Source organism: Rhamphochromis sp. 'chilingali', assembly GCF_963969265.1.
Source record: "Rhamphochromis sp. 'chilingali' genome assembly, chromosome: 2".
Classification (NCBI taxonomy): domain Eukaryota; kingdom Metazoa; phylum Chordata; class Actinopteri; order Cichliformes; family Cichlidae; genus Rhamphochromis; species Rhamphochromis sp. 'chilingali'.
This window is the reverse complement of record NC_137930.1, coordinates 37757491-37775533: the sequence shown is the minus strand read 5'-3', so window position 1 is coordinate 37775533 and position 18043 is coordinate 37757491. Positions and strand designations below refer to the sequence as shown.

Genomic DNA, 18043 nt, shown 5'->3' with positions numbered 1-18043 from the left:
GTCAGTCATTCAGAGTGAGGTAGCGGTGCATTCGGCTGCGGATCACCAGCTTTACAACTGCTGGTTGTAAAGAACGCACACCTCATCATGTCGGCGTTCTGGCCCTTTTTTTCTCTAAGAGCCTGAGTCACTTTCAAAGAGATGCTACAATGCCAGTCTGAGCAGTGTGTCAGCTCTCCACTCGAGCATAAGACCGAACATTTGTGCTGTGCAACAGGGGCTTCTTCAGGATGCTTTTTTTTATGTGGGGTGGCACGAACAAAGTAAGGGGAGCACGGGAAATCAGAATATTTGATCCTAAATAAATTCAGGGTAGAAATCTGGTGTAGAAAACACAGGCCAACGTTTTCAGGCTTGTGCAGCTGGGTGCACTCATACAGTGAATGTTTTGCAGTGCCACTTTTGGAAAGTTTGCAAGATCTGCAGAGTAGAGTTTATGTTACTGGAAAGTTTTTTCAAGTATTTTGCAAAGTGGTGAAACAAACCTTTCTGCTTCAAAATATACTTAAAGCAAAAGTGCTCATTACACAGAATCATTAACATAGATCACAGTTATTGATTTATTAATGTTTATGTCACTCTAATGTAGCATTTGGAGTTGATTTAATCACGTATGTACAACTGGGTAACTTTATCTATAATATAAGCAGTAACTAAAGCTCTAGAATGGATGATATGGGGGAGGGGAGAAAAAAAGCTTTCATCTCACCTTCAACAACAATCCAACCATCACAGAAATGTATCGTTACCAAGAGCCATTCAATGAGATTTCCAACGTTATCAACACCATCTTCTCTTTCTATATGTTTCTAAAAAAATAAATGATGATCCACGCCACTGTGAGGGGGGACAGTCTCTTATACTTGAAGAGATTCATGCATTCTGTGAGAAAACATTTGTTCTTGTTGGGATAATTTCCTTTAAACTCACTCTTTATCTCATTAGTAGTAGTTACATGCATCAGTATATTACTACAGCACTATACAGTATATCTCCCCTTACTATATGATTTCTCCCAGAAAGTCCTTTAAGAAAAAGTCTAATTCTGCAGTAGGCAGATGGTGCGAATCATACAACTGTGGCACATCAAGCCACAGCTAACCACCAGCGCAGCTGATCCAGTTAATCCACAGCTGCACTGGTGGTTAGGAAAGACAAAACTGTCAGGAGACCATGTCATGAAAGCGTGAGCCCGAGTGAGTCATCTTTCCACAGTTGTTTAAGGCAAACATGACACCAAGAAAGCTAAAAAGACACTTGGAAATCAAACATCTCTTCAAAGAGAGGCTTGGCTTCACTACAAACAGTGCTGAATCAGAGGCAGCAAGCCCATTTGTTGGACTGTGTGAAAGTGTCTCATAAGGAGATGGAAGCATGTTATTGACCACTGGAGTGGTGACTCTTGTGCATAAAAAAGAAATTGAGATGTAATGCGGTGTCCAGATGTTGAGGCTGGGATGTCTAAAATGCCCTTCATGGTTCAAAGTCATCGTCATTGTCCCACTAAGGGAAATTTTGACAAAATAGCTACAAACTAGCAACATCTCCCCAGCCTCAGCTGTCCTTTGTGATTGGTTCTAATTAGATTTTACTGAAATGAAGCACTAAATGTAAGAGTTGTTGTCTCTCAGTGTCTCGACCAACGATCTCTCCGGCGGATTCGACTCTGGCTACCTGAGGAAGAGTCCGGACCAGTACAGCTCCAGGGGCAGCATGGACAGTCTGGACCATCCCCAGTCCTCCCAGCTTCACTCTGGAGCTCAGCACCAGCACTCACTGGCCCACCACAGACTCAGTGGACCCCACCCGGCCTACTCCTCCTGCCACCAGCTGTCCTCAGCCAGGTGCGTAAACCAAACACTCCTCAGCAATTGTTAGGTATAAGCTGAAAAGTCAGTCTAACAGCAACTCCAATACTAATTTGTATATAAATCATTTGTCAGTTTTACCTTCAGAATGTAAAACTGACGTTACATTGAAGGCACAAAGAGAGGCATCCAGCCCTTTTTATATATTTTTACTTATTTGAAACATCCAAATGTGAGACTAATGCCACACTGCAGGTCTTAATGCTCAATTCGGATTTTTTGATCAAATCCGATTTTTTTTGTCTGCTTGTTCATACTACAAATAAAATGTGACAGCAAATGCGCTCTAGTGTGAACCCTCAAAGTGGCCCGCATACGTAAAAGAAGACGTCACACACGTGCTCTGTTTTAGACCCAGACCAAACAGTATTGTTTGACTGATGTCCTTTACTATAAAGACTTGTTTCGGACTTTACGTTTCCCAATTTTGCTTTAAGTTGTAAAGTTATTTTGTTATTTACATATGGCCTAATAATTATCCTTATTGCTGTTTTAGAGAGGAGCGGTGCTTCAAAGGATAGTTGCAGATTTCTGTCAGAATCTGCAGATTATACAGTACAAATAAAATGTTCACGTTTCTCCAACATTGTCTTCCAAACAGTTTCACTAACATCTACACTGGATGCCCAGGAAGCGTTCACGATCTCTTCTCGGGCGCTTCTCCGGCGCTGATAATTGGCGTCTGTCTTGTGTCAGTGACGTAAAAGACGGATTTAATGCGACCTGACCGTTCAAACAGCAGTCGCTTTCTAAAACATCAGATATGTATCAGATTCAGTACCACATACAAAAGTGACCCAGATCGGATTTGAAAATATCGGATTTGTGCTGTTCACACTGTCATACCATGATCGGATATGGGTCGCATATCGTCAAAAAAGTTGGATTGATGCGCTTTCACCTGCAGTGTGAACGTAGCCTTAGAGGTCTTTTGAAACTGAATAGCTAGGTCTTCAAAATTTACCTGCTTAGCATGTTGCCCAAATAGAACTTAACCCTAAACCTGGACCTGTCCCTGGTTCAGTCACTGATGGCCTGGTGGTTTTAAAGAGGTTGTCTTTGAACCAATTAAACTTAGGTTACATTTAAGCCACTTGGTAAACCAGCCTAGTTCCAGAAAGTAGAAGATAATGCCTTTCAAATCAAGTTACAGGGATTTGGTGTGCAGTTGGGTTAAAAGCTCTGTCTGGGTATATTAAATGGGGAAAAAAAAGTTCCAGAAATATTCCCTAACTCTAAACATGTTACTGACAACCTGATGGATATTACATTAAATCTCTGTATGCTTATCCTTTGAACTAAACCTTAATCAGTGAGATCGGGACTAGTGTCACAGTCTTGAACTACTTGTTGTGTTCCAGGTCGTCCAACAGCATTGAACACTTGCACAGCAAGAGAGACTCTGCCTATTACTCTTTCTCCACTAGCTCCAGCATCCAAGAATACCACGCCTCCACCCCCTCAATCAGCACAGAGCGCTCCAGTTCACTGGACACCGTCCCTCAGAGAGCAGGGGGAAGTGGCGAGACGCACCAGGCTGACATGCGTTACACCCCGTCAGTTTACGACACCCAGCAGGGCATCTTTCAGGAGCGCGAGCTGAGCTCCAACTCTGCCGTGTTCTTACGTAACAGCGACTCCAGAAGTGGGGGCGGAGCCAGGTCAGGGATAGTTCGAGATCTGGAAGGTAAAGTTTCTGTTACTGGAATGTTTTTCATGTTTTCAGGTATGGTAACTTTGATTCAGTAACGTCATTGTTTGTCCATGGTACTCTTGGTTTCAGGTTCAGTTAGCGGGGTTTGTTACCGTGGCAGCAGCAGCAGCAGCGGTGGTGCACCGGCATCAAACAGACACAGTGTAGGACCAATATGGGCCCCGGCAGCCAACCGCAGCTCCTATGAGAACCTGAAGGGGGCGCCTGCTCCACCAAGGCGCAGTGATAGCTATGCCGTTATCAGGAGCCACGAGAGACCAAACTCCTGGTCCAGTCTGGAGCACGCCAGATCACTACGGTAACCAGGTTCCATGAAGTTAGAGTGAACATTGATTCTCATTCAGTGCTTCACAAATTTATTTGAGCGACACCCAATGTATGGTTTATGACACAGCAACCCTAAATTAACCGTATTGGTCATTTTAATGGTTAATCCAGCAGCATGAGAAGGCTCTTTAATGAAAATGTTGTTTTTAATGTTAAAATACAGTTATTGTTCTTAATAATGCATGTTCAAATGTATTGCTTTAGCAAATAAAAAAAATCACATTTTTTGATTAAAATGTCAAATTACAGTTACTTACTTGCATTCCTGAACAGAAAAAAATAGTTTTAGTGGCTTAGTGGTGTGCTTGATTAATTTCTGACTTCTCAGAGAAATCCAGTGTCATCATCTTTTATTTCAGTATAATAATTTACTATATTGCACAATATTTCTATTTAATACAATATTGTATCAAGCCATGTGGCTTACTGGATAGAATAAGTCCATTTCACTTTCACTTTTTTTTTCCTTTGAACTTGGGGCACCAAGTTATTGAGAAGTGTTTTTCTTTGAAGCTTTGCCAAGTAAGAATTTAATTATTTTGATTTTACAATGCTTTACAATAACTTGCAGTTTGCAGTGGGAAAAGATGAACTAAACATGTGTCACAATATGATATGTTATGTTATGACACAACATTATAAAATCCAACTTGCCACACTACAGTACTGTGTTCATACATTGTGATTACAATGTGATATCATATGCTACGTAATGGTAACATGGTGTGCTTTGTTATGATACAATAATGTGTAATGCAATGTGATATAATTTATCTAAATCTAGAATAATCTAAAATAACTGACATGGAGTGATACAACGCAATATGATACCATGCTTTATGATATTCAGTAAAACATATTAAAATATACAACTCTACAATTCAACATGCTGTACCCAAGAACCATCTGCTTTTTATATAGCACATCCTGGTACAACACAATAGATTGGTGCTGCACTATAAGCTGCAGTATGAGTCAATATAATGCAGAGTGTTATTATGTAATACTGTATAATACAGACAGTGTGCAGAATGGCGCCATGTGTTTGTAAAGCAGCCATATCCGATGCAGTAGTGTACTTTAGTTGTGAAATATTTTCTACTTGTGTAAATTGGTAAGTCACTTAAACTATTTTATCTAATCAAAAGTTTTTCAATCTCTCTTAGTTCTCTGCAGAAAGGCTCCTGGCATCACTCCAGTGGTAACGTTGCCTTAGGTAATGACTGCATTTACGTGCTCCGAGAATTAAACATGTAGACACAGGTTCAAACAAAGACAATGATATATGACATGACTTTTTAGTAGCTTTATACTGTATAGATGAGAAAACTGACTAACTCTGACTGTTGATTCAGCTAAAGGCTCGTATGGTGCTGAGGGTCAGCTCCACACGGTGATGGAGAAGAGTCCAGAGAGCAGCCCCACCACAAGGCCCCGTCAGGGTGGAGGCTTTCCTCAACCCCCGTCCCCTACCGGGCCTTCCTCTGGATCTGCAGGCCCCACGCCACAGGCCAGCCGGTTTATCCTTCCTACCAGCATTTACCCTGTTCCCCAGCCTGAGCCACACTATGCACAGATGCCCAACTCCCCCAGCCCAGGCCCCTGTGGAGTCTACCCAGCCTTGGCCAAGGAGAGCAACCGGCAAACGCAACATGAAGGAGCAACAGAGGGGCAGAGAGATGGAAGGATGTCAGCCACAGAAAATGGATACCAAACTAACACTTCATCCTACCCCCACAGCTCTTACCCAACAGACAGGTGATGGTTTGTTTAGGCTTCTGTGTTTCTTTTTCTTTCTATTTAGCTAACATCTAAAAAATGTTAGCAAAACTGTTCTTGCTTCTCAGAGAAATAACCCCCTCTTTTAATCGTTTTGTTTTTCCCAATACATCCACAACAGTCATGTTTTGCCAAAGTCATAGACATCATGCATTTCTTTCTGGTAGTTTTGAAGCAACATTAGCATTTATTGCATTAAGTCAGAAGTAACCATATTTAGCTCGAGGCGGGGGCCTTAATGTTCAGCTTGGTTATCAAACTGCATCCATCATGATCCAGCTCAGTGGATGCAGTAGTGGAGGTGCACTCTACAGCACCCACGCCCCTAACTTTAAACCTTACTGAAATCCAAACAGGTGGCCCTTCTGTACAGGAATGAAGGGGGAAATTAGCTGATCTTTGTACCAGGCTATGAACATCTAATTTGGACCTTTTTGTGAGTCTTTTGGAGCCAGATTTTGGTGCTCAGAAGAACTGCAGTTTTTGGATAGAACCAGCATTAAAATGCTTTTGGTGGTAATTCAGTCTCATGCTTTTGATAGGCATCAACAGGAAGAGTCCAGCTTTGGACCCTACAACCCACGCATCAAAACTATTGGAGGGGGAACAGAGAGCGAGACAGTGGTCCAAAGAGCCCAGAATCATCAGAGCATCCAAGAGCAGAAACAGGATTTCCATATTCCCCAAAATTACTCAGCCCCTGAAGTCAGGCGCGCATCATCACAGGAGAGGAGCGACCCCTACGCAGCTGTCCAGTCCTTGGGAGACCAAAACAGGTACAGTTAGAGTGGGTGGGGTCTGCGAAAGTTCATGATTGTTCAAGAGATCAGAGTCTGATTTCAAATCAATGGCCGCTTCACGCCTGTGATGTCTTTTGATCTCTTTTCAGATCAGTAGACCAGTCCAGCATTCATTCAGAGCCTGTAGCATCTTCCAGGCTCACCCTTGGACAGGTTCCACCCAACCACTCACCTGGTCAGGCCCAGCCTCAGGCTCCACCCTCTTCTGCCTCACACCATTCTCCCCAGCACCTCAGCGACTCATCCGCTCTGCACTACCAGAACTGGGACCACGGAGAGCAGGACAAAGACAAAGAGCACCCACTGACCCGCCTGGAGCTCGCCCTTGCCGAGGTCCAGCGGTGCGGCAGCCCTGAAAGCAATGCCCCCCAAGGGCCCGCTCGCAGCCTCTCTGTTTTGGAGAAAGTCAGTCGCTTCGAACGTCAACAACGCAACGGAAAGCAGCGCAGTCACAGCACCTCACACAACAAGGCCCATCTACGGGTAACTGCAAACAAGATTAAAATATTTCTTCTGATGATCTCAGAAGTGAAAAGGCTTCCTTATGCTTAGCTTCTTTCAATAGTTTATGCTTCCTTATTCAGAATCAGATCACAGACAAAGGCCGCAGCGCTCCTTGTGGAACAGAGGACCTCAGAAACATGCTGGAGAGAAGCACCAAGGGCATCAAAGTCCAAAGGACTCCGAGCTACAGAGGAGGCAGCAGTGAGCATATGAAACACAGGTAGAGTAATTCTGAAAATACAGATGAGTATATAACTAACTACTGGTCTAAAAAGTGTTGGTTAAATTTCCGTGTGATGTTCAGAACTCCAACAGATCCAGTTTCAGCCCTGCAGAGGAGTCGCAGCAGCTTCCATCTAGATGGATCCAAGGAGGAGGACAGCAGCAAGAACTTACCCTGGAGACAGGAAATCCAAGAGATCATGGCCCCAATGCAGGACACATCCACAAACAGGTCCTTTAACAAGTCATCACAATGGCACATCCAACATCCAACAGCTCAGTGTGATGATCCTGATCCAAGAAATGTCTCTCCAAACAGATCTTACAGGGACTCCTTGAAAGACGCCCAGTCTAAAGTCCTACGATCCACCTCCTTCAGACGGAGGGACCTCACCTCATCGGGCAGTGCCCAGCCTGCTCCAGCTCCTCCTTCTGTCTCCTCCCCTGGCAGCCAGCAGCCTCCACCCGTCCCTCCCAAATACCACTCACTGGAGAAAAAAGGCCCCACGACCATGCCAAAGCCACGGGGCATTGTCATCACGCCACAGTCACAACCTCTGGTCACTTCCGCTCACACACCCAAGGAGAGGCACGTTGTTACTCCCGATGTTCGAGGCTCTAGCCCACCACCCCTCCCCAGCGTCCCACCCGTTGGACAGCCTCCTTCACGGCGGATTTGTGGCCGCAAGCGTTTGACGGCAGACCAGAAGAAGCGCTCATACTCAGAACCAGAGAACATGAATGAGGTTGGGATTTCTGACCCAGAGACCATGTCCTTATTCCGGCGTGGAGGAGGTAAGATTTCCAATTTTTAAAAGCAAACTCCTTTTGCCCTTGTGTGGTAAACAAATTATTCAAATGATTCCAGTTTAGTTACTTTGCTGGAAATGCTGAAATCCATTTTTTTCTTTCTCTTCCAGAAACCAGTGTGGCAGACCGTCGGAAGGTGTTTGAACCTGCTGCAGGTTCTGTTGGGAGTGGAGCTTCTCAGAATGCCATATCAAGGCCCGACCTGCGACAAGTGCAGCAAGAAGCTCTCGCTAAGTACATAGAGAGGAAGAGAGGCGTGAGGAAAGATGAGGGAGGACAGAGGAGCATCTCGAGGCCTCGCAGTGCTTATTTTCAGCCTGAAAATGTTAACCATGCAGGTGGGTGCAGGTGCCTGGTAAAGTATCCAGGCAGAAAGGTGGAGCAGTGAGGTTTGATACATGGATAAATGAAAGGTTTAAGTGAGAGGTATAAGGCAAATCACTTTTCCTCCTTTCCTTTGTCTTCAGCCTCCTCCTGTTACTCAGACTCCCTCAGCCTCTCCTCCGCTTCCAGCCTGCTCTCCCTCCAAGACCCATGTCCAGCTTCTCCTCAGGGGGAGAAGCACCCCAACTCAACTCTTCTTCCTGACCTGCGGAGCCACCAGTCTAACTTCTTCTACCCAGGCAGGGTCACCACACCGAGGCGACCAGCTCACCCACCATCAAGGTATGCAAGAACAGGCCCCAGCTGAATCTAATTCTCTTAGTAGCATTGTTTAGGACACTTTGGTGGCTCCCAATTTTATAAAACGTTAAATCTTCTCCTGCTTTCTTCTCTTAGCACTCCTTCTGGCTCAACTCTTGATCAGATCTACCAGGATCTTGTTCCTGAAGCAGAGCTCAGGAGACACAGCCAGTCATCCATCAGAGAGCCGAGCCTGGGCCGTGAACAGCAAGTTGCAGAGCCTCAAGTCAACCGGGGACTGTCTAAGCAGCTCAATGTTGCTCTGCAGAAGGCTGGGTCAGTTCACAAAACAGGGAAGTCAGCCTCAGCTGAGAATCTCCTGGAGCGATCCGAGGACACGCGAGCCCCCCCTCAGCACTTTCGCTCTCGTTCATCCCCCATCATGGAGAGACTAAATGAGGTAACGCTCTGCTCCGCTGCGGTGCTCACAGCGGTTATTGTCGTGAATGTAGAGGCAAGAAATCATTCTTTCAGGCAGACAAGGAAAAAGCAGCCAATCTCGTGCCAGCACACCAGCTTCTAGTTCAGATAGCCTTCTACTCATCCATTTGCCGAATCTCACATAGGAAGCTGCAGTGCATCTACAAGCCACCTCCACCCTACCTCCTCCTCTTCATGAGCTATCTGTCGTATCTGCTTCCTGCTCGGTTCTGTATGGGAGGTCTTCCTTTCCTTTCTTTATGCCTTCCCTGTTTATTTATATGGTGGTCCTTAATTAACTATAATGAACATATAATAAATAAAATTACAGTAATAAGTATATCTTAAAAAATTATCATTTTAGAGATTGATTGTCATTTCTGTAATAGGAAGGATCTTGCAGTTATATGCTAATAACATTGGGACTTTAGAAATAACAAATAACACAGCATCTCACCTTTTCCAGCTTTTTCCCATCACTCTGTCGATCATGCCGACCATCAAGCGTCAGGTTAAAAAGATCAGAAGATGCACATCAAGCGCCCTGCATGCAGCCACCAGCTGTGACATCACAATAAAACAAAGTTTTATTTTCAAACTTCAAGATTCAAAAGGCAGCAGCTGCCAACTTAACCCATTGTGAGATAGTGATTTGAAAATGTAGTGTAAGGATAATTAAACTGTAAGTGAAGTGTTGAAGGTCCATATGTCAAACATTATATTAATCCAATATGTCAAAATAGAAATAATAATATTTCCCAAACAGGAGTGAAACTGTCTGTTATTTTGGTTACATAACTATTAGGAAACACAGAAACAAAGCCATTTTTACTTAGAATTGTTTAAGTCAATGTTTGCAGATGATACAAATAATATAGCTATAATCAGCGTCTGTCCTAGAGAGGTTTTTGTGTTCCAGCGACTCAGAGAGCACGCTATAATCCAAATATAAAAAAGGGTTTGGGAAAACAAGCAGCTCAGCCTTTGCCAACAGAGACTTCAGCGTCATGTGACCCAGCCCGGTGCTGCAGAAGCCAATGAAACAGGAGTGCATTACTTTGTAATGTAAACTGAGTATTTCTGCAGCTTACTTTTAGATTGTCACAGTGAAAGATAAGATAATTCACGCCGCGATAATAAAACACTGCAGTGTTTTGGTGTCTGATAAACCTTCATGAGTCTGTCACTTCGTTCCCTTCCTCCACTTTGGCCTAAAGAGGCATTCATGGACCTGTTTGTATTTCCACTTATTTGATCACATTTGCACCAGAGTCACACAGGAAATAGCCCAAATCCTCAGGGTTTCCTGTGAGGTGCCAGTGAGCCGGGATGGTGACTGGGCGCTGTCTGATGCAGATGATAAGAAACACAAACACACACACACGTGCTTACATGCATCTTAAAGGAATGCTGTAACGGATAAATTCATCCTTTATCTCCTTCAGTAATCAGACCTGCCCGTGTCACATAAACATCATTACAGCTCAGTCCAAGTTGAGGGTTTGAGTTAAATTTACCTCTTTTTTTCCAGAAATCTTTTAATGACAGCCAAAGGCTGGATCTGAAATGTAACATCTTCTAATTACTGAAGCTAGAGGCTAAAATGCAACCTAACCCTAAATCCTGCCTTTAAGTGGTGGATGTTAAGGGGTTAAATTTAAGAACTTTATGTTCCCGGATCGTTGCCGAAACATGCCAAAGGAGAGTTTACAGGTCAAAGTCGGCTTGCTGGAGAGACATCAGTGCATGTGGTCTTAATGTGTGATAAGGTCTGTGGTCAGACTTGTGATCGCTGATGGCGCTGTCTGGGTTTTTCAAACAGCTCAGAGACACAGGAACAGGAGTATTTAGTGTTTCTTGCTAGTCTTGATTTATAAAGCCCAAGAGCTCAAAGAATGGCGTTAAACATGAGAGAAACCCCTTGATTCAGATAAGGATAATTCTACTGTACACACACTGTGATTTATAAGAACAGAATGATTTCATTAAAGTAAATAAAGTGATTACACATTACACCTGGTTACTGCGACTGCAGTAATCAGTTTTGTAACTAAACCATGGCAGACTCAATGACATTTCCATGCTTTTCAGAATTCTTTATTACTACACACACGTTTGCTGTTCACAGCATCTTCCAGCCACCAGCCGAACACACATCACCAACAACAACACCGGACAGGACTCTTTCTGCCAGTGATGCGTGATTGCAGATGCCGCTCGGGTGCCTCCGCCTCTCCTGCAGTGGCACCGCAGACCATGCCACAAGTTTATTATTATTATTATTATTATTATTATTCAGCAACCAGATCAAGGCAGAACCCTTTAATTTATCATCTCCATCTGCATCTAAACCTGGATAATCATAGAAAGAAATTGCAGAAAGCATCTTCTGGAATTTTAATGTCTTAAGTTCCACCAGGTCACCAGGGGCCTGCTTTAAGGTTAGGTTTTACCCACATAGAAACTAGAAAATTTCATTTTTGCTTTTTTGCTTTTGCATTCTCTGTTTTCAAATATTTCCATTTGGGTGACCCTAAAAGTGGAAAAATCTATAATATATAAAAGGTTATTTTGACATTAAGGTGCCAGTGACTCCTTGGATATCAAGAAGTAAAACTGACTTCTTGTACTTGACCTTAATGTGCCAAGGGTTTTTAGAGGTTATAAGCTTTGATTTGGCTAAACATACATACATTAATATGTATGAAACTACAAGAAATTGATTATTCCACTTTCTCTCTTTGTGTTTCAGGACTTCCTTCCAGACGATGTCCGGATGTTTGGCGTCTTCATCTCGGAACATGAACGCTGTGCTCTGGCTGCCGACAGGTACGCCGCGTTTCTATGACCACCATGTCTGGGTTTCACCTGGTGGGTTCTTCTGGTCCTTCATTACTATCTTCCTGTCATATGACCATCAAGGATCCATAACTTTATTTACAAGTACAGCACCGTGCAAGTGATTTCTTGGTCCTCATACAGCCCAGTGTGAGCTCAAGTGGGTCAGACAATCAGTAAAACAAAAGCATAATAACCTAACTTTGCTTGTAAATGAGTAAAAAGAATTCTGCTAAGACAAGAATTCTGCTATTTGAAGTGTCTGAAAGTTTAATCAGTCTTCATCGATGCATAATCAACAAAAGTTAAGATCCTGAACGTCTCTCTGCAGAGCCTTTTCTCTGGCGATTCGTTCAGTTTAGTAGATAAGGTTTAAAATGTGACTAAGGACTGAGGGATCGTGGGAATTCAGGTTCATTGCTGAATGCGGTATTTTAGCTCTCTTCCATAAAAGGCTGTGGACTCTCAGACTGTGCTTGCTTTAGGCTCTTTGCTATTTTAAAATCATCTTGTGCCCAGCTGTTGGCATCACGGAGAGAAGGACACATTTAGGGGGAGAAAGAAGGAAAGGAGGACTGGATATAAAGGATATAAGGGATTGGGGGTGATGGAGGCACAGGGGCAACAGCTAAAGGAGACACAGAGCTAAAGGAGAAGGTGAAAGGAGATATGGGTGAAAGGAGGAACAGATGACATGCAAGAGTTGAAAAGGATGAATACGGAAGGTGGTGGTAAGAAGGAAAGAAGAGGAGCAACTGAGAACCAGTAAAAGTTTAAAAAAAAAGAGGAAGGAGGGTGTAAGAAGGTTTTACAGCTTTACTTCTTCTGTTCTTTAGAAATGAAACTCCAGGCAGCTTTCTGAAAAGCTTTTAGAGAAAAAGAAGGGAGTATCTGTTGTATGAAATGAGAACAGGCAAGGGGAGGTATAGTATTTAAAGTTGAGAGGAGGGAAGAAAGGGTATAAAGTTACAAAATGAGGCAGAAGATTGGCCTTCTCGGAGTTCAGGGTGGAGAAAGAAAGAGAAGAAGGAGTTAAATAAGGGAGGAATGAGGAGTTTTTAAGAAGCAGGAAAAACTCCCTGGCACTGAGAGGGAAAAATAAACAGAATACCAACTCTTGTCTGCAGGGATTTATTAGTTACAGACATTTAAATATGTTTGCCCTTAAAATGTGAAGGTGAAAAGTCAATCTGAGGAATTCTGAGTGTGTGTTTACACAGATCAGTCTGGTGTCTGGATATAACCAGGAACACGAGGGCAGAAATCCAGATAACTGAGCACAAACAGCTGATAAGATCAAAAGTAGTTTAGATCACAGTTAGGACACTGGATGTTAGGAACAACTAAAGGTCAATAGCACTTTATTTAAACCTGAAAACAACACTTTGCATATATTTTATATTACTTTATGGATTGACAGCCAGTAACATCTCCTAAAGCAGCAGTACTAGTTTCCATCCATTTGTCTTGTGGTTATCTGGGGTCACAGTTCCAGCCAGCTAAGCGAGTTATTTCAGGTCAACTCGAGGCATTTTTAGGCCAGTGTGATCTATAGTCTCTCCAGCATGTTCTCAGTCTAAGCCAGGACTCTCCTACCAGTTAAAAGTGCCTGGAAAACCTCCAATTGAAGACGCCCAAGAGGCATCCTGATCACATACCCACATACATGCTTTAAGAAAACATGAAACACACACAAGTCAATACTCTGACCAGCTGCCAGAAACAATGTTGCAGCTATAAACCACTGCAGACCGAGAAGAATTTTCTCTAATGGTCTTCAGTCGACCTGGAACTTTAATTAAAGTCGATTACTTTATGTCTGCAAGAAGTTTTGTCAAATTAAAAAACCCACTAATGCAAATTCCGTGAATCCAACATCAGTGAGTTTGGCATCCAGTTTTCATAATAATCTATGGTTTACTCTCTGGGGAATAGGAATGACATAAAATGATAAAATAATAATTAAATCATGAGATCATCCATGCAATGCTTTTCTACCACTTACCTGTGTCTGGGTCGCAGAGTCTGCCTCTGCGACCCAGACTTCTGCAGTCAGAGTTACTTAGACCTCCCTCTCCTGACCCACCTCCTCCAGTTCAACACCAAGGCATTCCCCACCCAGGCAAGAAACATAGTCTCTCACGTTTGCCTCGCTCTTCTGTAGGGTCCTCCATCCCATGTAGGAGGAGTCAAGAAAGCATTGTAGTGAGATGCTGAACCACATCACCAATTCCTTTTGATGTGAAGTAGAAGCATCTTTAGTTGGAATCCCTCCCAAATGACTGCGCTTCTCTTCCTATCTAACAGTGGTCCGAAACACCCTTCAGATGAAACTCATTTCTGCCTTCTGTATCCGCGCTCAACATCCGCAGGTTCCAATATATACACGAAAAGCAAATATATTATCCTGAGGCCACTGAACCGGAAGCTCCGGGCTATACCTAGAAATTCTTTCTATAATGAACGGAATCGATGACGGTCAGTTGACCTACTAGAGCTGAACGCTAACCAGGAGCCACTTATTGTCAGATAATAAGATATCCCATTGCTGTCCAAATTTTAAACCAACAAAATGTGCTTAGTTGTAGATATATTTTCAGTACCACTGTTTTCCTCACTTTCTTTATTCTTTTCTTCATGTTTTCCTTTAAGACCTGCAAACGTCCATGTACCAGAAGGCTTCATCTCTCCATCCCAGAACAGCATGAACACCTCCCAGCCCATAGGACCCTCTACAGGTGAGTGAAATTAAAAAAAAAACAACATTAAAAAGTGTGAAATTTGCAGCCTTTTTAATTATTATACAATTATGACACACTCCAGGATTCACTGAATTTAACTCACTAGCCTCCTTGTTTTTAAATCCCAGGCTTCTCCCAAACACCGGTCATTCGTAAGGAACGGCAGAGGAACAGCGAGCGCCAGCGTGCCCAAAGCACCTCCACCTTGGCAGCCTCTGTTGGCCTGCCCTACCCATTGTCAACACCCAGGACTCAGGAAAGAGGCAGCGATGAGTGGCAATCAAGCGAGAGGTTGAGCCAGGCCAATCTGGATGGCATCACTTTCCCTGGCATCCAGCAAGTGAGCGTAGGCAGTGGTGAAGAAAGTAACATTTCTGGTGTTGAACGTGAAAAACAGAGTAGACACAGTTTGAGTGACGCCACCCTGTTACAGGACACCGCAAAGCACACTTACAGAGGCAGAGCCTCCAGTTTAGAGATAAGAGGCGGACTTTCTGAAGAAAATGTAAAACCAGTTTCCCCAGTGACACCAACCTCACCTAAAAGGAAGGGTAGCGGAAGCAGCACATCCTCTCCTCTGCCGTTCTCCCATCCGACTGTCCACCTGTCCTCACTGCGAATCTCAGAGACCAGCCTCTTTGGCTCCGTCAGCCAACAGCAACCTCCCAAAACTTCCACAGGCACACCACTGGAGGACTATGATGAGGTCTTCCTCCAAAATCCTGCACCACCTCCTTCTCCACCTTTTTCTCCTCCAATCAGGGAGACAAACATCACTGAGGATTTCCCTCCTCCACCTCCTCCTGTGGAGCTGGAGCTGGAGGCTAAGGAGGAGACAGTGGGAAGGTTTGTTTTACAATATCTGTGTGTTTTATTTGAAATGTCATTACTGTTGTTTTGATTTTTAAAAATTATTTTCTTCTTCCGTTAATTTTCCCATTTCTCCAACTTTAGTTCCACTTCGGAGTTCTCCACCATTTCCACAAGAAAGTCTTCCCCCCAGTTTTTACCAGTCAGCTCTTCTTCTGTGCCCAGTCAACTTCCTTCAATGCAACCCTCCACCATCACTCCAACCACCACATCTGCCACCACAGAGGACAACCTAAGCCTTGAGTACCAGCCGCTGCCCAAAAGGGAGAAGACATCTGAAGAGCTGAGAGTGGAGGCTCTGGCTCAGCAGTTGGTGAGTGTCTGAAGTCAATTTGTATCTTGCTGGAGAGTCTCGGGACTTTGTGTGTGGAGGAATCATCAGATATTTGGGGCTTAGCAGACAGAGAACAGGGGAAATCTACTTCAAGAGTTCCCATTTTTTAATAGGGATGAGATTTCAAGTAAATATACAATTGGACATTTACTAGGAACTGTTTGACTTTTCTTCAAAGATACCAACCTAGCCTCCCAAATGACATGGAATAGTTTTGGCAGGCTTGTGATGTGGTAGCTTTACCTGATAAAAAGGGTTTTACAAATGTAAAAAGTTGCATAACTTAATAGCATCAGTGACAACCTCAAACCTAACCCTAGGCAAGCGGAATATGACTCTGTTTTTAAATTGTTCTACAATGGCAATCACAAGACAAAGAAAATAATCTTTCTAACCAACACACACACAAGTCCTCTTCACTTTTCTCTAAAGGGTTAGAGTGGGGATGTCCAACTCATTTCACATTATGGCCCACATAGAGTGCACTTTGATCTTAAGTGGGCCAGAGCAGTTTAACTCCCCTTTTTGTCAGTGTAAAGAAATTTAACTACACTTTTAATCTCTGAGATTTTTTATATAAGAAACACAAGTGCAAAAAATTCAACAATACATCTAAGTTTGTCTTTGTCAGAAAATGTTTCTCTTCAGTGTAAAAAGGTACAGCCAGTATTTATTCCTGGGTCTGGAGTTCACTGCACTGTTTATGGTCTTCAACTGCAACTCCTTTCCCCTCTTTTCCAGTGCAATGCTATGACTGATTTTGAACTACAAGAAATTGTTTAATTTTGACTACCTTTCTTTTTGTGCTTAGTTTTTATTCTTTTCTTTTTTCCAGGTGTTGCAGGACCCCTCTCTAGCGCCCCTCTTGGACACGTGGGGAGGTAAATCCACTATAGAGCTATTGGAGGAGATCTTTCCAAACAGCAAACTGATTGGGAAATCACAATGGACCCACAGAGGCAGCAGCCAAGAGGATGACAGGTAAGCAAACCCTTTTATTTCTGGCTGCATTTTCTAATTTGTTCTTTTGGGGAGTGAGTTTGTACAGAATCAGGGTTGAGGGCGGTCGCGCCCTAAAGCAAAGCCTGCTTTATCATCTATTTGACTCTAAATTGGACCCAAGTGTACAAAAAGAAAACCAAACTCTATTAAATTAGACTTGAAACTACCTATCAAGGCCATAAACTCATCAGGAAAGTGTTTACTGAGGTCATAGATCAAAGGAGAAGGAGGCTCAATTTCTAAGAGATGTCTATATAATCTGACAGGCAGAGTAGCTGCCCCCTGCTGGTCATCTAAAAGAATGCAGGTTTAAGGCACTTTCCAGACACAACAGCTGCCTCCCTCTTTGATACAAAAGTCACACTTCTCAGCTAACATGACTCAAGACTCGTCCTTGAGGTCATTCAACTGAGTTTTATCATAAACCAACAATGGATTTCTTATTTCTGAATATTGAGAGGGTCCCACATATGTAAGCTTTTGTTGCATTAGCTGGTTTGACAAAACCTAAAAATCTGATTCATAATGGATCTCACAATGTTGCTTGTTCTCTTTATTTATTTTATTTACTCAGGCTTTCTACTTCAGGATCTGTGCACATCTGCATAATGACAGCACACTCTAAGTGCTTTGAGTTTTTATAATGTCTTTAATAACCATGTCTTTGATTGGTCACATGCTGTCAAATCATCTATTCACGTGAATGGGCTCCTAGCTAGATTAAGAAAGACTGGGTTGGCATATAAAGTTGATAACCAACTTCATGTGACCACTTAGCCCAATATCGGTGTATGTTAAGCCAATTATGAAAATGGGTATGTAGAACTTGCTTCATAGTACAGCGCGCTGGTGTAACCTTTCTAGTTTGTTTATTGTGTCGGCAGATTCACTCAGAATCATTCCCACTCTGATACATCCACTTACACAGAACAAACAAAGGCTTACAATCAAAGATAGTTGGTTCCAAACAGTTGGATAATTACAAGACTGGAGTGCACTAAACAGTCTGGTGATGCTGTTTAAAGTGCTTTATGTAAGGCAAAACTAAAGGCCTCCACAATGACTCTGTTTATTTAGCCTCAAGAGCAAAATTGCACAGAGTGACTTTTATGGGACTGAAGCACGACACG

At 43.1% G+C, this 18043-nt stretch overlaps 1 protein-coding gene across 2 annotated transcripts in view; it reads left to right on the top strand.

The window, feature by feature from the left end:
- Window positions 1–18043, top strand: part of shroom3 (shroom family member 3) — an 82422-nt gene that overhangs the window by 55585 nt on the left and 8794 nt on the right. The window contains exons 5-22 of one of the 2 annotated variants that reach the window (XM_080875380.1): window positions 1632–1844; window positions 3296–3555; window positions 3652–3880; window positions 5076–5125; window positions 5265–5667; window positions 6231–6464; window positions 6578–6971; window positions 7073–7212; window positions 7297–7446; window positions 7534–8009; window positions 8135–8362; window positions 8492–8690; window positions 8805–9108; window positions 11881–11957; window positions 14619–14704; window positions 14836–15553; window positions 15662–15890; window positions 16747–16892. In XM_080875380.1, the coding sequence (XP_080731506.1) occupies window positions 1632–1844; window positions 3296–3555; window positions 3652–3880; window positions 5076–5125; window positions 5265–5667; window positions 6231–6464; window positions 6578–6971; window positions 7073–7212; window positions 7297–7446; window positions 7534–8009; window positions 8135–8362; window positions 8492–8690; window positions 8805–9108; window positions 11881–11957; window positions 14619–14704; window positions 14836–15553; window positions 15662–15890; window positions 16747–16892 (4536 nt within the window). Of the gene's footprint in view, window positions 1–1631; window positions 1845–3229; window positions 3556–3651; window positions 3881–5075; window positions 5126–5264; window positions 5668–6230; window positions 6465–6577; window positions 6972–7072; window positions 7213–7296; window positions 7447–7533; window positions 8010–8134; window positions 8363–8491; window positions 8691–8804; window positions 9109–11880; window positions 11958–14618; window positions 14705–14835; window positions 15554–15661; window positions 15891–16746; window positions 16893–18043 lie in introns of both variants that reach the window. The other variant, XM_080875379.1, reaches the window with a different exon arrangement.